Source organism: Asparagus officinalis, chromosome 1, assembly GCF_001876935.1.
Source record: "Asparagus officinalis chromosome 1, Aspof.V1, whole genome shotgun sequence".
Taxonomy (NCBI): domain Eukaryota; kingdom Viridiplantae; phylum Streptophyta; class Magnoliopsida; order Asparagales; family Asparagaceae; genus Asparagus; species Asparagus officinalis.
The window spans coordinates 20,167,877-20,186,415 of record NC_033794.1 but is presented as its reverse complement, the minus strand read 5'-3'; the positions used below and the strand labels follow the sequence as shown (position 1 = coordinate 20,186,415).

Genomic DNA, 18,539 nt, shown 5'->3' with positions numbered 1-18,539 from the left:
GAAGACGACTTCTGTTAAAAGTATGATTTATAAGCGTGCTTCAAAGCATGGCTATACTCGCTCGACATCAATATCCTGATGTGAGGAGTCCCGAGTTCCCTCGATATCGATATCCCGGTATGAGATTTCCTTGATTATTATTATTATAGCATTGACTAGACGATGCACTCTTGATCGGACGTGTTGTGGGTCACGGTTATGTTCATAGTTTTACAGAAGTCGTTCCACGTTAATTCCGTGGCTAGTGCATAATATTTCATGTACAGTTGCGTAATTAATATGACAAACATGGGGTTATAAAGGGGGATTGGACGGAGAATATAGCATGTATATAAACGGGCACAGCGCTTTCTTGTTATCGTGATATCGTGAGTGTTATGTACATGGGCCAGAGGGCCAATACTTTTTGTGTAGTCACCGGGGTGGGTCTGAGGAGCAGTGATATTGAGATTGTTGATTATTTAAGATAAGTGATGGGATAGTTAGTTACATGACCTCGATTCTTGGCTAAGTATGATTCTTGTGAGATGTAGGCCGGTTGTACTCCTTTTCATACCTAGATCGGGTTTAATATTTAATTATCTATAATTTGAGACATATGGTATATACATGAGGGTTTCCTTGTTTGGATTATTTCGCTCGACGTACTATGTCTCGAGTTGTAGATTTTTAAGTATTAATTTCATCTAGTGTATGAACATGTTACTTGGATGATTATTTTGATCGCTAGCTGCATGATTTCGTAACCCGGTTGATTTACGGATTCTTATGATTTTCATGTTTTGGTAGTGGATTTCATGTTGATTTTGTTGGATTCTCAGTTGTACGTCCTTTTATCATTTCTATTATTGTATCGATTTCTGTTTTGGTTTCCGTTAGTTCGTTATTTTTCTTTGTGGGGTCGGGTCTTGCTGTGCGCCATGCACCTGACGTACACCTGTTTTCTCTGGTGTACGTCAGACTTAGAGGAAGAACAGGTTCAGCCGGGAGATCATTAGGAGGACGGAGCAGAAGAAGGAGTCGAAGTCTATTCTTTGATGATTCCACTTTACTTTTGTAGTTCTTTCCATTCCTGCCTGATCGGTGTATTTTGTATCTCTTCAGTATTCATTTGTTCAGATTTGTATAAGGGCATGTTTGACCCGTATTTTTATATCTGGGATGATCTGCTTTATGATATGTATTATTTTATTCTGAGTTTGTCTATTATATTCTTGCTGATTGTGATCGGGGACCTGTGACTTCGCATTGAACTTATTTGTTTCTAGACGCTTAGCGTATTGGATTGAGAAGAAAAGAAAGAGAAAAAAAAAGATAGTGTATATTTCTTCTCAATCTAATACGTCGCGGGCTTGTTCACGTCCCGATTCCCCTGTATTTTGGGAAACGGGGCGTGACACCTCAGGCTAAGAGCATTGTCGTACCCCATGTTTAGATGGGTCCGCCTCTTCAATCTCCCCTACCACCTCTGGGAGTGGGAGTTCCTCCAATCACTGTTCGAGGGCATCGGCCAATGCGTGTACTGCTCCGCTGACGTCACCACGAAGACAAACTTCAGAGACTGCAGGGTGCTGCTAGAGATTAGGGAATATTCGGATATCCCTAAGAGGATTAGGTTTCGTTACACCTCTCCCATGGACCTTCGTTTGATGGAATGTTTCGTCGTCACTCAGCTTGTAAGTGGAGACCGTGAGCAGCAGGCAAACAATGAGCAAGGTCACATCGACATGTCCGTTGACCAACCTCAAAGCCAGCAACCGCAGCCTTCCCGCGCCGACCCGGAATTGATTGAAGTGTCTTGGGACGGCAGGCAAATGACGGTGGAGAAAGAGCTCTGGCAACGATTTCTCCGGGCCCAAGGTGTTGGGCCGTCTACCCTTCCTCGCGATAGGGGTTCCTACCACGATCGCGCTTCGAGCAAGGGGAGCGGGGGAGGAGCAGTCGGCCCCTAGGTTATCATTAATTATAAATTACCAAATGTTTTGCTGAACTTGATGATGATACGCTCTGTTAACTACATATTAATATGATTCTGCTAATGTAGTGTGTTGTTAAGCTTTTGTGTTTGTTGATGAGTTTACGGTTTTGTTATTTCACTCATGGGTTTGTTGTTTTTGTTATCCCTTGGGGATCTAGCATATCGAATTTTGTTTGGTTGCATTTGAAGCACAAGTTAGCAGAATCTTGTGATGTTGTTAAGCTTTGCTGTTTGTTGTTGAGGTTACGGTTTTGTTGTTGAACTCATGGGTTTGTTGTTAATGTTATCCCTTGATATCAACCTTATAATAGTTACATGTATATTGCTATTAACAACAAAGAATTGTAATATATCATTTACGGAAATCTTTTCGAATTTTGTTTGGTTGCATTTGAAGCACAAGTTAGCAGAATCTTGCGATGTTGTTAAGCTTTGCTGTTTGTTGTTGAGGTTACGGTTTTGTTGTTGAACTCATGTGTTTGTTGTTAATGTTATCCCTTGATATCAACCTTATAATAGTTACGTGTATATTGCTATTAACAACAAAGAATTGTAATATATCATTTACGGAAATCTTTTCGAATTTTGTTTGGTTGCATTTGAAGCACAAGTTAGCAGAATCTTGCGATGTTGTTAAGCTTTGCTGTTTGTTGTTGAGGTTACGGTTTTGTTGTTGAACTCATGGGTTTGTTGTTAATGTTATCCCTTGATATCAACCTTATAATAGTTACGTGTATATTGCTATTAACAACAAAGAATTGTAATATATCATTTACGGAAATCTTTTCGAATTTTGTTTGGTTGCATTTGAAGCACAAGTTAGCAGAATCTTGCGATGTTGTTAAGCTTTGTTGTTTGTTGTTGAGGTTACGGTTTTGTTGTTGAACTCATGGGTTTGTTGTTAATGTTATCCATGGGTTTGTTGTTAATGTTATCCCTTGATATCAACCTTATAATAGTTATGTGTATATTGCTATTAACAACAAAGAATTGTAATATATCATTTACAGAAATCTTTTCGAATTTTGTTTGGTTGCATTTGAAGCACAAGTTAGCAGAATCTTGCGATGTTGTTAAGCTTTGCTGTTTGTTGTTGAGGTTACGGTTTTGTTGTTGAACTCATGGGTTTGCTGTTAATGTTATCCCTTGATATCAACCTTATAATAGTTACTTGTACATTGCTATTAACAACAAAGAATTGTAATATATCATTCACAGATCAACCTTATATTGTTTATATTTACCTTTTAATATTTACATGTATATTGTTAGTAACACCAAAGAAATGTAATATATCATTTACAAAAAATCTACATCTCAACGTCATCATCGTCAAGTTTTCCCACCTCTTTTTTCCTCTTCCTGCCTTCAATCAGTAAGTACGCTGCTAGCTTCGCACGAACCACCCATGTGTTATGCTCTTCGGGCGTGACGTGCAGGACATCTCTACCTTCGGTAATCGCTTGTACGAACTGGTAGACATAGATCCCACAGTCATACCTGCACACAAAAACAAGGAAGCATTGAGACCATTGTTGCTTTCAATCAAAACATAACAACAAATTCGTAACCTTAACAACCAGTTTCCAACAATGAATTCCAACAAGGGTTCCGGCAAACTTACGATCCCTTTTGCTCCTCGCATGGAACTTTGATTGGGTCGAATACGCTGCGCAATTAGTTCTCATTGAAGCCAGCTTTAATGTAGTTGAAAGCTTTGACGATATCGAGCACAAGGTCCCAATGTCCAGATCTCTCCTTCAAGGAGTCGTAATGCCTGGCAATATCATTTTCGACATCAAACTCCAGAAGATGCCAATGATCGCCCTGGACAATGGGAACTAAGAGGTTAGTACACCCTTCATCGACCAAGCGTTTGATGTAGATATCATGCAGCTCTTGGTAATCTGGTTTCAGCACATGTATCTGGTGCTGCAATAAAGAATTAACCCGATCAGGTTCCTTTTAACATAGATTATGTGCTGATAGTTAGGAGTACGCCACGCCAGACATAAACTTACACTAAACCAAACAGGGACTACGCCGAATTTTATACTGGACGATGCTCTCTGATTTTCACGAACTAAATCAAGCAGCGTATCAACAAGCTATCATAAGTTGGCAACAAGTAATTAATAATAGTATTGTTAAATATGCTAATGAATAAATACCAATCGAAAATCTTACTGAATCATCCAGTCGCCCACCGCGTAATATATTGAGGATCTCAAGCCGGGTAATAGACCCTGCTGATCCCTCGTACGCTTTAATAAAACTGCAAACAGGGAAAAAACAAAAATTATAGTTAGCAACTAACAATTAGCAGCAAGAACAAATCAATAACTATAACGAAAAACCCTTAACCTAAACAACAAATCAATAATCATAACAAAGAACCTGTAACCATAACATCAAACCAGTAACCTTAACATCAAACCCGTATCCTTAGCAACTATCACGTAACCTTAACAACAATTTAATAGCTGTAACGAAAAACCCTTAAAACTAAACAACAAATCAATAACCACAACAAGAAAACCCGTGATCATAACAACAAACCCGAATCCTTAACAACTACCACGCAACTTAAACAACAATTCAATAACTATAACAAAAAACCCTTAACATAAACAACAAATCAATAACCATAACAAAAAAACCCGTAACCATAACAAGAAAACCAGTAACCTTAACATCAAACCTGTATCCTTTACAACTATCACGCAACCTTAACAACAATTCAATAGCTATAACGAAAAACCCTTAACCTAAACAACAAATCAATAACCATAACAAAAAAACCCTTAACCATAACAACAAACACGTAACCTTAACATCAAACACGTATCCTTAACAACTACCACGTAACCTTAACAACAAATCAATAACTATAACAAAAAAACCCTTAACCTAAACAACAAATCAATAACCATAACAAAAAAACCCGAAACCATAACAACAAACCCGCAAACTAAACAACAAACGTTAATACTTGAGATGTGAGGTAAATACTTACTTGTTACATCTACAAATGCAAAAATGGTTAAGAGCTTTTTGCTCCTCTTCCGTCAGTAGCGGGGCAACATCTGCTGACACCTTATAGTTATGTACAAATGTGTCCTTGTCGCCCACAAACTTGATGATGAAGCCATCTGGAAAGGGAATCCCCTCGTTCAGCTTATCTCTGTACATTTCTTCTGCTGAACTCATAGGGGAACTCATGTGTTTTTCCCAGATAGAGTGGGGGTCACTTTGTAGCCGAGCAGGAGCCAACTCTGCATTGTTTTCCTGCACCTGCGCTTCCTCCTCCCCACCCACTTCTATTATAGCCTTGTCCCCTATGTTGTCTTTTTCTTTCTTCTTCTTCCCTTCAGTGTAAGGGGTGACTACCCACTTGGAAGGCTTCACCGATCTTTTGCATCTCTTCCGTTTAGGGGGTGCATCAGCGGCCATCTTCCCGCGTGCCCCCGTTGCACCCCTCTTTCTCTTATTCAAAGCCTTTGAAAACACAATAGGAGCATCTTCGTCATCAGTTGATGTCTCTGCTGCTGGTGGACGGGCATTCTCTGATTGCTTTATTTCCATCCCAGTGTCCTCCCGCAGAGTGTCTGATTCCAAACAACCCATTCGAAGTATAAATATTAAGAAAACATAGCTTGGGGGCAATTTAGGGCATGAGAATCGGATTCGAGCTTTTTGGGGGGAGAGAGAATTTGGTGTTGCTGAGGACGCGCTCGAAGGATTCAGAGTATAAACAATAAAAAGCTTAACAACCAATACGTAGACATAACAACCAATCTCTAACATATAGTACAAAAGCAAGCTAACCTGTACAAGTTAGTAGCTCCTTCGCTGGGGGGGACACCTTCTCTCCCTCGTTTATTTCTGCCTCAAGGGCCTTGTCAACAGCAGATGCCTCTGGTGGAGGTAATTCTTCTGGCGGAGCATCTTCACTCTCCTTGTGGATATCAAAAAACAATGGTTGTGGAGAGGCCCTCCCTGTTGGAGGGGCCTCGCTCTCCTTATTAGCTTCATCAAATAATAATGATTTATTGACATCCCCCTCGTACTGTACATTTGTGGAGAGGCCCTCCCTGTTGGAGGGGCCTCGCTCTCCTTATTAGCTTCATCAAATAATAATGATTTATTGACATCCCCATCGTACTGTACATCAATGCCACCCACGGTGCCTGGAGTGTCTGATTCAAAAAATAAACACAAATGAGCTTCGGTACTTCATTGTCAAAAAAAACATAGCATCAGTTACATAACCTTAAAACTAACCAAGATACTTAACAATCAATCTCTAACATTGGCAATAAATCCCTGACCTTAACATTAGATACGTAAAGTTAACAATACATTCTTAACCTTAACAATAAATCCCTAACCTTAACATTAGATCAGTAAAGTTAACAATACATTCTTAACCTTAACAATAAATCCATATACTTATCAATCAATTTTTAACTATAACACGCAAACGTAATTGCAAGCCACATCTAACCTGTACAAGTTTGCGGCTCCATCAATGGGCTGGACACCAATCCTGTAGGGCTCTTATCCTTGTATACAGAGAGGGTTCCGGATCGTGCTTCGCTTAGTTCCTCTCTCAGTCTTCTATTTTGAGCAGACAGCTTAGCAACCTTCACAGAAAGAGCACTTATCTTTACACGGTCTGCAGCAATCATACCCTTGAATTTATTCTCGTTCTGGCGGCGTAATGCTTTGTTCATTGCCGCGATGCTCTTCCAGTAGATAACTTGCTGAGGCCAATCCATTTGCTCAACTGCATCATTTGGCTGCTCGGCGTCTTCATCAATAGCCTGTGGCATCACATATGCAACGGACAGGTAGAGTACTATTAAAAGGATTAAATAATTAATTCAAAAACAAATGAAATCAACGATTGCTAAGTTCTTACAAGTGCATCAATTGGGATGTCGTCATCTTCTGCTCTCCTCTTCTTCTTGTGAAGAAGGTCTCTTGGGCCACGAGCCCTGCCGGCGTCTACTGCAGCCGGACCCTTAATCCTCCTCTTCTCTCTCTCTCTCTCTCCTCTTCTCTTTCTCTATCCCCTGCTCCTTCCCCCAAAAACCTCCCTCGATTCTTTGAAGTTGTCCATGTTGCTGTGGAAGCTTTATCGTAGCTTTGCTTGCTTTCGCAACAACAGTGGCCAATCTCAAAGAACCAGCAACGTGCCCAAGTCTCACCCAATTTGTCAGGGGAGGCCTCACCGTACAACCAAGTGCTGGCTTCTTGATGCCGGTGAGTTCATAATACCACAACTGCACATTAGAGAAATAAAAACTTAACAAACACCTTCATCCGTAACAATTAATAAGTAACCCTAACAATAAAAACGTAACCTTAACAACCAAACTGTAATATTAACAACCAAACCGTAATATTAACAACCAAACCGTAACCTTCACAATCAGTAAAAAAACATGATTACTTACACAAACTAGAGGGGTACACCCTTGCAGATATAATGTCGTCTTCCCTGGCTCAGGACCCTTCAGTGCCCTCTCTATCGCGTCAGATGTCTCACTGAATATATAGGTCCCCCAAGCAGTGTTGTTGACCTGTTCAATGCTGTCGACGTACTTGAATAAATGCCTAGGAACGCCGGAAATACTGCTTGGACACCAAATCATGCTCAGCTGATAGAGGATCTGTAGCAGGACAAAGTCCTTCACATCTCGGCGATCAGAAGATAGTACCAGCTTCAAGAGCAGGTCCTCCACATTGCGTCTGGTGGGGCCTCCTTTGGGGGGAGCTATACTGCTGGAACCCCCCGCCTCGGGTTTGTCAAAGAACCTGGACCAAATCCTATTTTTCCTGTCCCGATTGTGGTCAACATGAAGCCCCTCATTGGAGAACCATGTATGCTCCATTACCCACTCAAGGTTGAATGAGCATGGGATCTCTTCTCCATCATTCCTATCGGTGAAGACGAATTTTTTGCTCTTCTTGTCCCACTGACTCAAAATGTGCTCAAAGGTGGGAAGATCGACGCCAGGTGGGCCAAATTGGACGTAGTGTCTGAATACACTATCTTCGTAGGCCGCAAAATGCCTTGGCCCCATACGCGTCACCAAATTCTGCATGAAGTCGTGATAGGCACCGAAGCTGGCGGTGGGCCGCAACGTAATAGCTGGCTTTGCCCTTTTTCTACAAAACAAAAACACAAGACGAGAGCATTTTTGAGTATAATCAGTAAACATAACAGCTATGCTGTAAACTTTGCGGGTAAACCAACAACCTTAACAGCAACCACATAACCTTAACAACAAAAACCTAACCTTAACAACCAAAGCCTAACCTCAACAACTAAACAACAACCTTAACAATAAAGGCAGTAACCAACAACCTTAACAACAACCCCACAACCTTATCAACCAAAACCTAACCTTAACAACCAAAGCCTAACCTCTACAAATAAACAACAACCTCAGCAATAAAAGCATAGACCTTGCATGTTAACAGTAACCTCAACAGCTAACAGACACCGTAATTTTGGACCTTCCCACCAGACTAAGAGCATTATCAATCGGCTTCTGGGATGAGAATGGCTGGTTGCGATGTCCTCTAGAACATCGCCAATCGCAGCTCGAGCTTCAGATTCATTCCGCACTGCACTATCTGAGATTTCGCACCGCTGGGCGTCATCGCTTTCGTTGTGGTCGGCATTGAGGTTGGCTTTGGGGGTTGAATCGCCCGCCATTTTGATCACTTTGCTTTGATTCGGTTTGCGTTGGGGTCGGTTGATTTAGGGCTAAGGTTTTGAATTGGGTTTCTGGGGTCGGTTTGCTTGCAGAAGAGAGAGATGACAGGGTACGGACGAGGAGGTAACTCATAACGGGGAATTTTAAACGTAAGGGTATTTTGGGCATTTCGAGCGGGGTTTAAACGGAGTTAGGCCTGGGGATTCGTTTTGGGGGCTGGAAGAAAATCGGGGGCGGTTTTGGGGGTAAAAGGAACGTTGAAAAGGTCTTGGGGGGGGGGGCAGAGCATATTATGGGCGGTTTTGGGGGCTGGATGCAATTTTCCCTATTAAATAATGTATTATTAAATTGTTAAAAGCGTACTTATAAATTATAATAACATTTTTCAAATATTCTTAAAAAGTATGCCTTCACTAGTTATAAATATGTTATTAAATTGTTAGATGGCTATTTATAAGTTATAATAAAATATTATTATAAATAATATAACACAATATTAAATATTCTTGAAAATCATACGATCATTCAATAAATAATACAATAAAATTGTACAAATATTTTATAGTAAAATAATATAATTATTTTAATATTATAACTTAACTTAGAATTACACTATTATTTAATACATTATAGTGAATAATAGTACTATAATTATACTATATATAAATATTATAAATAAGAATAGTTATAAATAACATATAATTTATCATACTTAATCTAATTATAAATAAAAATATCATATTATATTATAGTATTAAATAATTATTTAATTTGTTACAAGTATTTAACTAAATTATGACTAAATTATAATAATTATCCAAGATGTAAAAATTACTCATGTAATTCTTTATACACAACTTTATTTATTAATGTAAAGATTTATTAATTATTCAATTTAAGAATTTATATTATTAAAAAAAGTCACTATAACTTTGCACTCAAAGAAAAAAAAATTGAAGATAAAAAATAGTATGTTCATGTGTAAAGCACGTGCATTATACTAGTGAATTTAAAAATCATAAAAGTGTATAGAATTTCTTATTCGCGGTTACATGCAAAGTTACTGTTTTCACTCCATCAAAATTCAAAGTCAAAAGGCCATGGAGGATGCAGATGTCAACTCCTCTATTATCTCATCGTTTGAGGTTTTGAAATACTCTCGCCAGCTTCATGAACATTTGAGACTTTGAGTTCACTGAACAATCTCAAGTTCACCGGGGGCTGGTAGAGGTATCAAAAGCAACATGAAGTTTACTTGCTCTACAAGTTTAACAAGTCAAAAACTTTAAAAACTTAATATAAATACCATTAATATTTCATGCTCCTAAAACAAGTCCAAAACCCATCAACATTTAGCGACACAATTCTCAAAATAGAGGACTAATTTGCAAACATTTATATTGGAACATCAATTGTTCCTCAAATTAATTTCCACAACTTCTCCTATCCTCTCCAACACGGAAGACAAGATAAACAAATAAATCTTTAGCTAGATTTAACTGAAGATCTGTCAGCATTAGATATTCTAGCAGTACTAGATATTCTTTGTATTGAATCTAGATTGTAGAGGGAAGCCTTGGAATTCATAAAGAAAAGCACTAGATAGTGTGTTTCCTATCTAGACACGAGAGTTTAAGCCAACTTGTACAAAGAGCTTGTACAAAGCCTTTCCCTAACTAGGATTCCACTCAAAGGCAACAAGGTGACTCACAGTTTGGCACACAAAGTTCAGGAGTGCTCGAATGTTGATGGATATGAAGCGTGCCTTGAAGACCCACCATTATTTTTTCAGGGTTTTGCTTATGGTAGACAGAAACAACAGAAGAGCCGCGTAGTTAATTGTCAATTTGTTTTTCTCTAATAATCTGTAGGCCTAATCTTTATCATGAAAAAAGAGGCACATGAAATTTCTTGTGCGTATTATGCTCCATAAACTGTACTACTAAGTTTAGATATCGAATACGCATAACCCCATAACCATATGAAGGGACACAGAAAAGCGAGATGATATGCAGCAAAATGTAGGGAACACATGTCTCTATGTTTTTCTATTCATTATAATTATTTTATGAACTATTTACATGTAATGTCAATTTCGATGGACTTTCTCCATAAAATTCTTACATATGATGTGTGTTATAGTAGTAATTAAATGTCATTCCCAGGTATGTTGATGTATAAATACCGGAAACATAACCTCATAATAAATATGCAGTGTACTATCACTTACCAAAGATTCAATGCAACATGGTGTCACTGTTATGTACCAATGTCCTTACCCTCATATGCAAAAAGTCCATGGTTATTGTAATCACTCCACCAAGATCAGTAAGTTCTGAAGTGAAACTTTCATCAATGAGAAGAAATATTCAACAAGTTAAGATGCAGAGTTAGCAGGTATCGAAAATAAGGCCATTTCTCTAAATCGTAAATACAGGTTATGTATCTCTTTATTGACCAAATAGCAATTAAACAGGTTCCATTTACTCAGATACTCAATTCACCAACTACCATTATTGGCATTTGTTTTGACTAGTTCAGAGGTTAACCTTTTTATTTACTTTCATATCTCAATTTTCTAAAGATAGGACAATTGTACAAGGTTATATTAGATATAGGTAGGCTGTCCTTCGAAGTCATTAAAGTGTACACCAATCCTAAGCACTACTATGAACAATTATTAACAAGGTATACTTTTTTCATAATAATCCCAACTTAATGAAAATTTAGCAGTCTTATCACTAATAACATTTAGCAATAATGATCACTATCATAATCAATCTCTCTCCAATTTACACCCCAACGTCCTAATGTTGACTTCCATTAAAGAAACTTAGGTCATACCACTACGTAAAGATATTCTATACAATCTACTCCTGTATACTTAAAGGAGAGTCCAAAGAACCACCGTTCATACTACAGTAAATACCATATCATAAACTATAAATCAAATTACTATTCATACTACAGTAATTTACTGTATCATAAGCAGTAAAATAAAATCAAATGTATTAAAACTTGGATCCTTCTTTAAGTATAGAGAAGTAAATATGATTTCTAAATCAAATGTATTAAAACTTGGATCATTCTTTAAGTATAGAGGAGTAGATATGATTTCTAATTTTAAGCATACAATAATTAAATCAAATGTATTAAAACTTAGAGGGAGGCAAGTTCAAAATGCAGTGCTTAATGGTCGTGCTTTGCACGGGGTGCACACTAGTCAACATTATGACGAATCAAATCCTTGATCCGATATCAAAAACAGCATAAATAAAATCAGAAATTCTCAGAAAAACAGAATTATTTCATTAATACAGCCAATCCCTCGTCCAGATAAATAAGCATGGTTATAACAGTTGGCAATCTAGAGAAGCATTTTCTTTTTAACTAACATTTATTGACCCCATGTCTTTCTAGTAATAAGCAGATATTTATTCATATAAATACAAGAATCATTCATTTTAAATACCAATACAAAGACGAGCTCAATTGCAATATGGAAAGCTTAAACAGTTAATTCTGACCTCGAGACAAGGATTCCATCCATATCAGCATAAAGCCACTCACCATCATAGATCCTTGTTCCCGCAACATTAACAGGCACATGCTTTTCACCAATCCCCTTCTTATTAGCTTTCATCGGGTGTGATGCCAAAGCTCTAACCCCAATATCACATCCATTGATCTCATCAACATCCCTTATGCATCCGTTGATTATTATGCCAGCCCATCCATTGTTCTGAGCTTGCTGAACTGGGTTACCACCTAATATGGCACATCTCATGCTTCCACCGCCGTCAACAACCAATACTCTACCATTGCCTTTCTCTTCAAGGAACTCACGAACAAGGACGTTGTCTTCGAAGACTTTGAGAGTGACGATTGGGCCGGAAAAGACCTGGCGACGCCCATAGATCTGGAAGCTTGGATGGAGGGCGCGGAGCTCGCCGTTTGTGATTAGGTGGGAGTTTGCATCGCATACTTCAGCGGTTGCCAGTGGAAAAGCAGCCATGATGAATGTTGATGTGCTGCAAAATTGAGAGTAAAAGGAAATATCGTATTGAGTTGTATCAATGGATTAGAGCAAGCTGTATAAATTAACTTCTTAAGTGGAGTATCTGATTCATTTTGAACTGTTTGGATTCATACTCCTTAAATGAATGGAAACCCACCCTCTCTATTTCCTAAACAAACGAAGTGCTGCCTTCTCACATTGGTTTATCTATAATGGCTAAAGATTGAGTATATTTAAAGGATAATGATTACCCACTTACCTTATGAGCGTTAGCAATGCAACCAAAAACCTAACCATGTCTTAACGAAAAAAAGAAGAGAAAACAAGCATAGCCACTGCTGTGATTTAACGAGGTGGCAATCAATGTAATTACATATGTTCTTGGAGTACAAGATTCCAGTAATACTCAACAAAAGTACTATATCCAATCTCTCAAATTCTAAACTCACCTCCCCGAAGTCTCTACTTTTCTCTCTTATGGATAAAAGAAACAGTATAGGACGGAAGATACTCATTTAACGCATAATTTTTATGTTCGTAGAGCGAAAATACAAAAATTTTGGGTCCTAATGCTATTTATTCTCCATATAAATCAGTCTCCACAAACAACAATGAGCATCCTACCTAAAATTCTAAAGATTAACTAGAATTATCCGCATCGAAACAATCATCTTCAGAGACATAGTTTATTAGTAGATTTATCTTAAAATCCATAAATTTTCCAGTTACAATATACCAACCTTACCTACCAAATTCTGAAGTCACAACATATGTGCATGAGTCATGACCCGAGCATACACCAAATGGATATAGAGTTATTCAAAAATTACTAGGTAAGAAGATGACACGATTCGTTGCGTTATGAAAAACCAAAAGAAAAAAAAAATTGGAATCACTTAACAATGGATGTTAATTTATATTTATTAGGGTATGTATGCCCCAGTGTACTAATACTCCAAATGGCTTCTTGTTACCTAAATCTCTGCTTACATTATCTTCTCCAGGAATAAAAGTAGCAAAAAAATCGAAAAAAATCAAAAAAATGGTAAAAAAAATTATACTGAATTCATATAATCCCACATGATAGAGACGAATTCAACCTAAGATGACCAAAATCACAAATAAATACGCACCAAGATGCCACCTTTACTGATCCTAGACAATAAAGGTACTATCTTTCATTAATTTCAACGCAGTAGATCAAGAATCATTCCAGAGAGCAGATCTTAGACAAAATTGCAAGCGGGGTTGGGATCACAATACCTCGAGAGAGAGCGCCGAATTTGATGGCGATCGATGGGGAGTTCTAAATGACGAATTCGAAGAGGGATGTTGATCTAAATTTAAACCCTAAATCGTGATTGACTTCGTGGTATTTGAGGTCAGGGATTTTGGAATCTGAGGAAGCAGAAGGAAAGCGGAGGTAAAAGGACACCCCCGCTTTCTCTCTCTCTCTCTTAATTAGTCAAAATCGGTAGATGAGTGCTTTCCGTACATACCCTCCATATTTCACAGTTTTTATTTTAATTATTTTACCTACGGAATCGAACCCAAAATCATAGAAAGCTGACTCAGTTTGGTAAATGGTTAGGGAAGAGAGATTAAAGAGAATGGTTAACTTAGTTTATCCATCGTGAAGGGTTAAAAAAATTTTAAACCCGTTTGGATATGATAGTTAAGACAAGGGATTAAGAGCAACTCCAAGAGGCTCATTATCTCATGTCCTAGCTCAAATTTAGGAAGAAGGATGTGAATAATTGGCTCCAACAAGCTCTCTATCCCATATTCCAAATATAGGGTCCTTGAGAGTATCTTCCAAATTAAAGACAAGAAGAGACACTCCCTATATCTATTATGTACTTTGCAAAATGCAACGGTTATATTTGCATTCAAGCCCCTCTTATTCTCCTTTCATCTATATATATTGCATCTTTGTATAGGATATATTAGTTCATCTCATAATTTAAAAGCACTTGGCATTCTACTATTTTTCTTTAAAGGTAAGTAAATTAGTTCATCTCTTAATTATTTTATTTCTCTCATATTTTATACTTACAACTGATTTATTAGTTTTCATTTCATTTTTATTTTTTTTAAACTAATTATAGTGTTGACATTAATTTGTATTATTTTTTGACAGATGGATTATTACACTTCTCTACTAAATGAGGGATCGTTGTCTGATAGTGGTCTACTAGATGAAAATCCCAATCAATCTGTCATGCCGGTTGAGTCAACTGAAAATAAATTTTCTAGAAAAATCGGACGGACGAAAAACGTCACCGTGAAAGAAGACATTCTATTGTATCCACTTGGCTCAACATAAGCATGGATGCAGTGCAAGGGATCAATCAAAAAATGAAAGATATTAGCAAAGGGTGCATGGTTACTTCTATCAATTCAAGAATTGTGAATCTCAACGGACGGCAAGTTCTTTAATGAAGCGTTGGTTGTTAATTCAACTTTCTGTAAATAAATTTTGTGGCTACTATGCTCAAATTTCAACAAGGCAACAAAGTGGTCTTAGTGAGAGCGATAAGGTATTAATTTCATTCCAAATTTTTAATATCTTATTTATGTATAATAATTTTTAAGTAGGCTTAATTTCTAAATAAGTATGTCAAGTAGTGGAATTGTACACGAGCATCCAAAAGCATCCATTTTAATTTCTTCATTGTTGGAGAGAATTAAAAGATGCACCAAAGTGAAGAATTGATAGTTCTAAAAAAAATCTAAAACTCCAAACAAATCTGGTCCTGCAAGTTCTAGTACTGCAAGTTCCATTTCTTCAAGTCCGGATACAATAAATTTGGGAGAAGATGATATTGCTCGTGATACCTTTTCCGAAGGATAGGAAAGACCAATAGGAAGAAAAGCTACAAAGGAACTGTTAAGAAAGGGAAAGGGAAAACGTGCAATTGATACGAGTATGCCTATGGCATTGAAATTTGAAGAGTTCGTTGAAAAGCTTGATGTGAACAATCAGAAGAGACAAGAACAACTTGACAGAATATATGCTCAAGAGCAAGAGAAGATTCTTATTAAGAAAGAAAAACTTCGATTGGAACAACAAAGAGAAGATGAAAGAATCATGTCAATTGATACTGGTAACATGGATCCAATGCAAGCAGAATATTACAAACAACTCAAGATGTGAATCATTGCTAAAGGAATTGATGGTAGTTTTAATTAGTTGTCATTGTTTAATAAGTATTATGTTATGTGAATCATTGCTAAAGGAATTGATGGTAGTTTTAATTAGTTGTCATTGTTTAATAAGTATTATGTTATAAGCTGTGCTATTTTCACTATGTGTGTTTTTATGTTGTTATGTATCATTTTCAGTAATTAAGCTTATGTTATTATGTGTGATTGAATTAAAAAAATTTATGTTATCATTTTTGTTATTTTTTGGACATATCATTGATTGCAAACACAAATCTACATAAAGCCTTGACAAAAAATACAATAGCATAGTACAATAATAGAAAATACAATAATAAAGCTGCAAACACAAATCTAGATGGAAAATACAATAATAATATTGAAAACACACAATGCTTCCTAGTCTCCACCATGTCGTTGCCACAAATGCTCGATAAGATCTGCCTGAAGCTGAGAATGTGTTTGTATGTCTCTAATGTGATGGTGGGCTTGAATAAATTCAAGAAATTGTGGTGTCCTCTCACGAGACAATGATATAGTTGGACTTTCATCGATTGCATCATAGTTGAAATCGCATTGATTAATATCCGATTGCATCATAGTTGAAATCGCATTGATTAATATCTCGCTCGTCTTCAATGATCATATTATGCATTATGATACATGCTTTCATAATTGATTAATATCTCGCTCGTCTTCAATGATCATATTATGCATTATGATACATGCTTTCATAATATCTTTCAGTACTTCTTGATCCCAAAATCACGCTGGTCCATGCACAATTGCAAAACGTGCTTGGAGGACCCCAAATGCTCGCTCTACATCCTTTCTTGCTAATTCTTGAGCTTGTGCAAAATTTTTCCTCTTATTTTCTTGTGGAGCAAAAATTGTTTTTACAAATGTTGACCATTGTGGGTATATACCATCAACAAGGTAATATCCCATCGTATACTCATGAGAATTAATAGAGTATTTAACTGGAGGGGCACGACCTTCAGTAAGTTCAGTAAAGAGATTTGACCTTTCCAAGATGTTAATATCATTATGAGATCCTGGTAACCCAAAAAATGCATGCCATATCCAAAGATCATATGACGCAACGGCTTCCAAAATAATTGTTGGCTCATGGACGTGACTAGCATACATCCCATGCCACGTAGCCGGACAATTCTTCCATCTCCAATGCATACAGTCTATGCTCCCTAACATTCCAGGAAATCCGCGTTGTTCGCCAATCTCTAGCAATCTTCTGATATCGTCGTTGTTTGGTGACCTCAAATACTCATCAGTGAAAATTACAACAACGACCTTGAGAAACCTTTTAGCACTTTTAATAGTTGTGCTTTCACCAATCCGCACGTAATCATCCACAAAATCTGCAAATACTCCATAAGCAAGCGTCCGCATTGTGGCTGTTATTTTTTGAAGGGATGATAAACCAAGATTACCTGCAGCATTCCTTCTTTGGACAAAGTAAGGATCAAAATCTTCCACCGCGGATGCAATTCGGAGAAAAAGTGGACGATACATTCGAAACCGCCTTCGAAATAGTCGTGGACCATAAACGGGCTCCTCAACGAAATAGTCATGATAAAGTCTATTATGACCTTGAACTCTATCGCGTTGAATGACAACATGGCCTCGAACGGAACCAAGACGGCACGATGCAATCCTCTCGTTAGCCACCCGCTCCTCTTCAACGGCGGTCATTCCTAAGAACATTGTGTATTCCTCGTCAGCTTCTTCTTCCATGAGGAGCGCAGCTATTATGAGACATAGATGATATTGAAAAAATGATGCTAACAATAAACACAATTTGAGTTGAGTGAAAAATGAGAGTGCATATGATGTTATTTATAGAGGTCATATAGCCGTTATGATATAGCCGTTACAATTTAGTCGTTAGAATATAGCCGTTATAATATAGTTGTTACAATTATTTATTACAAAATGAGGTAAGTGAAAAATGTTCAAAACTATTTAGGGAGCCTTTTGGGGAGCATTGTTGGAGCACTTGCTCCTTATTTGACTCCCTATTTTCTAGGATGTGATATTTGCTCCTTAAATATAGGGAAAAGCTAGGATCATTGTTGGAGATGCTCTAAGTCTTTTGTGTTTGGCAAATGAAGAGGGGTTAAGGAGATTAATCTCATTGTTTTTTAAAAAAATACCACTTTCGCCCTTATTGAAGATTTATAAATAATTACCTCATGAAAAATGAAAAAATTAGACAATTCCCATATATACTAAGAACCCTATTATTTTTACAAGCCGCAAACAAATCAATATTTAGGACTGAAATAAAATATTGACATGCTTAAAAAAGTTTGTACTAAGCATACATAACCATGGTCAACTTGTTGTAGGGAGACATACCCAGCCAAAGGAGGAATCAAAGTGAATTAACAAAATAACCAGCTCCAGGATCAGGAGTAATGTAATACACAACAATGCAACACACAACCATTTCTTCTTAAAACTGGGTAAGGATTGGTCCCGGCCAAGTTGTTAGAAGATCACCAAACTGATCCTATAGGATCCGATTAAACAACCAAGAAGTGAGTACATGCAACACAACAATGGGATTAGTGCTGCACAGAGATGGACAAGTAGTGACAAAGCAGAAAAAAGTAATAGTCAGATC

General features: G+C 37.3%; 3 protein-coding genes and 1 long non-coding RNA gene across 4 annotated transcripts; all 4 read right to left on the bottom strand.

The window, feature by feature from the left end:
• LOC109840887 lies at window positions 3,017–4,017 on the bottom strand. Its single transcript, XR_002247086.1, has 3 exons — window positions 4,000–4,017; window positions 3,603–3,910; window positions 3,017–3,478 (listed from the first exon to the last, which is right to left on the bottom strand). It is a non-coding gene; the product is annotated as an uncharacterized LOC109840887 (long non-coding RNA).
• Window positions 6,773–8,527, bottom strand: LOC109840840. The gene is made up of 3 exons (XM_020409631.1): window positions 7,441–8,527; window positions 6,903–7,266; window positions 6,773–6,804 (listed from the first exon to the last, which is right to left on the bottom strand). Exons 1-2 carry the CDS (start codon window positions 8,206–8,208, stop codon window positions 7,006–7,008), a joined length of 1,029 nt encoding a protein of 342 aa, XP_020265220.1. The 5' UTR covers window positions 8,209–8,527; the 3' UTR covers window positions 6,773–6,804; window positions 6,903–7,005.
• On the bottom strand, window positions 12,041–14,199 carry LOC109820731 (putative 4-hydroxy-4-methyl-2-oxoglutarate aldolase 2). Its single transcript, XM_020386931.1, has 2 exons — window positions 13,991–14,199; window positions 12,041–12,740 (listed from the first exon to the last, which is right to left on the bottom strand). The coding sequence occupies exon 2, from the start codon at window positions 12,722–12,724 to the stop codon at window positions 12,218–12,220; it is 507 nt and encodes a 168-aa protein (XP_020242520.1). The 5' UTR covers window positions 12,725–12,740; window positions 13,991–14,199; the 3' UTR covers window positions 12,041–12,217.
• On the bottom strand, window positions 16,658–17,647 carry LOC109831545. The gene has a single exon (XM_020398887.1). It carries the CDS (start codon window positions 17,645–17,647, stop codon window positions 16,658–16,660), a length of 990 nt encoding a protein of 329 aa, XP_020254476.1.